This window comes from Haliotis rufescens, unplaced genomic scaffold (genome assembly GCF_023055435.1).
Source record: "Haliotis rufescens isolate VD_foot unplaced genomic scaffold, xgHalRufe1.0.p SCAF_103, whole genome shotgun sequence".
Classification (NCBI taxonomy): Eukaryota; Metazoa; Mollusca; class Gastropoda; order Lepetellida; family Haliotidae; genus Haliotis; species Haliotis rufescens.
In genome coordinates this window covers 155089-159758 of record NW_025963784.1, presented here as the reverse complement: position 1 = coordinate 159758, position 4670 = coordinate 155089, and the positions used below count along the sequence as shown (strand labels likewise).

The 4670-nt window shown below is 38.8% G+C and overlaps 1 protein-coding gene across 1 annotated transcript; it reads left to right on the top strand.

Moving 5' to 3' along the window:
• Positions 1-2874: 2874 nt before the first annotated feature.
• On the top strand, positions 2875-4079 carry LOC124125687. Its single transcript, XM_048391973.1, has 3 exons — positions 2875-3063; positions 3383-3443; positions 3766-4079. The coding sequence occupies exons 1-3, from the start codon at positions 3022-3024 to the stop codon at positions 4077-4079; spliced, it is 417 nt and encodes a 138-aa protein (XP_048247930.1). The 5' UTR covers positions 2875-3021.
• Positions 4080-4670: the final 591 nt, after the last annotated feature.

Below are 4670 nucleotides of genomic sequence, written 5' to 3'. Positions count from 1 at the left end.
CTTAGTTGTAACAAAAATGTGTCTTTCCAGGAAATTTAATGATATGCACATGCGTTTAAGTACATAAGCAACAGGGAAATATGGATGACATGAGTTGAAGCTGAAGGCATATTATTCCACGTGACATTCACTTTGAAACATCACTAGAACGAGATGTTTGTATAGTTTGTCCCATTTCTACACTAATGTATGTCACATATGCATTTTATCCCTTGGGTTCAATAACATTGTCAAAAGCGGGAGTTTAAAATGTTACTTTATGTAAAATACCTGCACTCTAACTATGAAAACCATTGAAATGAAATACTATTTACTTTGTACCTTTTCGACAAAACAATCTCAGCTTCAGGGTATAGGACAGAAGTAGTCGAGACCCGGTACAAGAGACGACAAGAACGTTTACTTGTCGGCGGCGATTGTGACGTAGCTAGTCCGAAAATCCGACACAGTCAATCAGAGATTCTCCGTTCCAACTGGATTTATTCACGTATCTATTCAAAAATATCAATGCATTTCAGAATAGTTATTCAATTGTCAGTTATTTAATAATAACACATGTCAAAATTCCATTAAAAAAATATCAATGCATTTCAAAATAGTTATTCAATTGTCAGTTATTTAAGATCCGACACATGCTCTGCAATAACCAATGCGCACTGCAGCGCCGTTACCTCAGTACCATATCTAAAACATATTATGTTGAGTCTATTTGGCTAATGTGACATTGGTGTATACTGTAACCATTTTTCGATATTTCTCTTTGTAACCAGTACATTTAATTGAACAGGACGATATATTTGCAGATATTCCTTTATTATTACCCAGATATTCCTTTGTAACCAGTACATTTAATTGAACAGGAGGAAAATATTAGAAGATATTCCTTGATTATTACCCATGTCGCTTTTATCAAAACTTGATGTATAGAAAATAGATGTGAGATGATTCAACTGCTGTACGTACACATCGAGGTCAATTAAACAGTAGAAGGTTCCGCTTTCGCAATCAGTTCAAGTGAAGTTCTTCGCTATGTTGTTATATCCCATTGAGCTCTCAACGCAAAATGACCTGCTAATGTGTATAAGTTCATATCATATTATGTACTATTGAAAAGCAAACACATTCACGTGTATTGGTGCACGAGACGATTTACTTTGGTTAACAGCATGCTTGTCTCATTTCTCCTGTGTGCCAATCCACACCACCACTATTTTTCCTCTTATGCAGCTATTCATGCTTTCACGCCCATTAAGTATTTCCCGGATATGAAAACATGTGATCCTTTTCAAATTTCAGTTTTGCGAAGGAAACATTCTGCAGAAACATCTTCATGAAAAGTTTGAAGTTGTTGTTTGTCTTTTGTTCGTTCAAACACACACACAAACACGAACACACGAACACACACACACACACACAAACACGAACACACACACACACACACACACACACACACACACACACACACACACACACACACACACTCACATACTCACTCACACACACATACACACAGAAACACTATTTTATCTGTATGTATGCCAAATGCCGATACTAGCAATACCCGAGTCTCGACCAAAGAATCCAGGGATCACTATCATGAGCAATGATTCACGTCGTCGGGTTACTACGCCACGCTGTCAACCAAGTCACCAAGCATGACCATCCGATCCATTTAAGGAAGTGAGTAAGGATGTGTGAAATCTCCCTGCAAAGGTCATAGTAATTATAAGGGATAGAATTGCAAATGACTTTGACAGGTAGCATGTCATATTTCGTAAAAAAATTACCTTATTTCCTATTTCTGGGATGACTTGATCAGGCCTGTGATGCTGAATCTTGATTGAATTTAAGCTTAGTTGTAAGAAAAATGTGTCTTTCCAGGACATTTGAATAATATGCACATGCGTTTAAGTACATAAGCAACAGGGAAATGTAGATGACATAAGTCGAAGCTGAAGGCATATTGGTCCACGTGACATTCACTTTGAAACATCACTAGAACGAGATGTTTGTATAGTTTGTACTATTTCTACACTAATGTACGTCACATAATACTAACATTATATCCAGGAACACTAACGTGGATGTTAAGTGCTTTTTACCCCCTGGGTCAATAACATTGTCAAAAGGGGGAGTTTAAAATTTTACTCATGTAAAATACCTACAATATAATTATGAAAACAACTAAAATGAAATACTACTCATGCTGAACTTTTCGATAAAAAAAAGAGTATAGGACAGGCGTAGTCGATCGGCAAGTCAATCAAGAGGCGACAAGAACGTTTACTTGTCTTGTGACTTAGCTAGTCCGAAAATCCGACACAGTCAATCAGAGATTCTCTGTTTCAACTGGATTTATTCACATGTCCATTCAAAAATATCAATGCATTTCAGACTAGTTATTCAATTGTCAGTTATTTAATAATAACACTTCATCAACTGTAACGTTAGTATCATATCTAAAACATAATATATTGAGTCTATTTGGGATAATGTGACATTGTTGTACACTATAGCCATTTTCTATATTCCTCTTTGTAACCAGTACATTCAATTCAACAGGATGAGAGTATAGCAGATATTCCTTTATTACACACACACACACACACACACACACACACACACACACACACACACACACACACACACACACACAAAACACACCAAAAAACAACAACACAAAACCAAAAACACACACACACACACAGCCTAAAGACGTTTCCGCTAACTAGTTGACATTGTGTAGTGAATGTACAACAAGTCGGATTTTCGGATTTATGATGTATAGCATGCATTACCTCTCAGTCTTCTTAGTTGCTACACCCTGGGAAAGACCTCGCGTTCTCGCGTCTTGCTTCAATAAACGCCCGTCGATAAACTCGCGGCCGCTTATCTGCAACAGTAATTTTTGTCGACAAGTTTAGGGAAATCCCCTTCACAAAGCCTACATATAAAGAGCAAGCGATTGAACGGACAGCAGATCAGTAAAGCAGAGGGTAAAACGTATGTACAGAGCCGACAATGGGGAATTATGTGTCATGCTGGTCCGGATTTGGGTATCGGGTAGGTGAACTTTAATTATTAGAAACTAACGAGCTCATTGTTTGCATGTCGATGTGCACGTTTGTGGTTGCATCGTCTTATACAGTCTGTCTTTATTTCTGTGTGTGTGTGTGTACGTGCGTGCGCGCGTGCGTGTGTGTGTGCGTGTATGCGTGTGTGGGTGTGTGTGTGTGTGCGTGCGTGCGTGCGTGCGTGCGTGCGTGTGTGTGTGTGTGTGTGTGTGTGTGTGTGTATGACAGCACGAAAAGTATATATGACATAAGCTTGCAACATTTAATTTTATACATGACATGTGATGGTATAAACATCTCCCTTCCAGAGACTTCACCAGCCACACACCCAGATGATCCGTTCATATAATCCATTGGTCACATTGACAGGTTCGCTTATTTAATGTCATTCAATATGTCCTTTTCATCTTGATCAATTTGATTATGTTAAATATGCAATATGAACGTCGCATAATATCTTAAGTACACATATGCTATACTGTAGACGTGGAGAGAATATGTATTCTCCTCTGCATATATTAAGATGTACTATGTCTCGCAACATACTTTCCGTATCTGTTCTGATTTGTAAAGTGTTTGTTAAAATGTAAGTTTGAAAAGACAAAAACAAAATTACTCAAAACGCAAACTCATCTATAATTTTCATTCACATTTTTTAAATCATAAAATGTGATGTTAATTTGTTTTGTAGGCCCTGTAAATGAGGAAAGACTGAGAATCCCTGTTTCTCAGAAAGGTGTCAGCCTGGTGGCAAATCATATTGGGATCGGGTTTGAATCTATTGGAATCGAACTTGGACTCAATCTTGTGGTGATCGAACAAGGCAAAGTTTCACACCCAACTTCACTTTATATGCAGACCTTACACATGCTCACCAAGTGGAAGGAGAGGAATGGCAGATCTGCCACTGGCCTTGTGCTCGTCAGAGCGTTGTGGAGATACAGAGGTAGATGTACGCTCGAAATGGATGCCATACTAAACATTCTCCAATCACCATCGACTTAGTGTGTCATTCGTAGTGCACACCTAAAATAACAACAACACTGTCGACTCACTGCTAGTAGTTCCAAGCGTCCCAGCTTATGCTACTGATGATGATCATGTGATTATACTACATTACATCTGCCCTGTGTATAATCCGGTGATGAATAAGGCACCAGTATCCTATGATTGCTGCAAGAGCTGACTGGAGCGAATCAGGTGGTCAGAGTTGGTCATTCAGCTGTGTTGGTGTCATCCGAACCCAACGGCGTCGTATGCTTTCAGATAAACCTTCATGTTGTTTGTAAGGGAGTTTCCTTCATCTCCATTACATTTAATACCACTTAGTTTTCATATATACCTCAGGGGCCAGCCTGTACTAAAGGCCTGATGAGTAGTATAACATGAGGTCCGTATCCTACCTAGAACTAACTGCTTGTCTCAACCACAGTGTTATGAACTGATTTTGACAAACAAACGAAACGTCATATGCTATGTCGGATTGTCGGATTGTCTTGTTCACATCTTGCATGAACTATCTGCCATATAGCTGCCTGAAGTGTGTTTCGTTTCGTTTCGTTTTATTGCGTAGTGCCCACAGACAACCCCCATTTC

Coding starts and splice junctions, on each gene's coding strand:
- LOC124125687 (XM_048391973.1), top strand. CDS start 3,022: ATGGGGAATTATGTGTCATGCTGGTCCGGATTTGGGTATCGG. Junction 3,064..3,382: donor GGTCCGGATTTGGGTATCGG/GTAGGTGAACTT, acceptor TCTCCCTTCCAG/AGACTTCACCAGCCACACAC. Junction 3,444..3,765: donor TCCATTGGTCACATTGACAG/GTTCGCTTATTT, acceptor TTTGTTTTGTAG/GCCCTGTAAATGAGGAAAGA.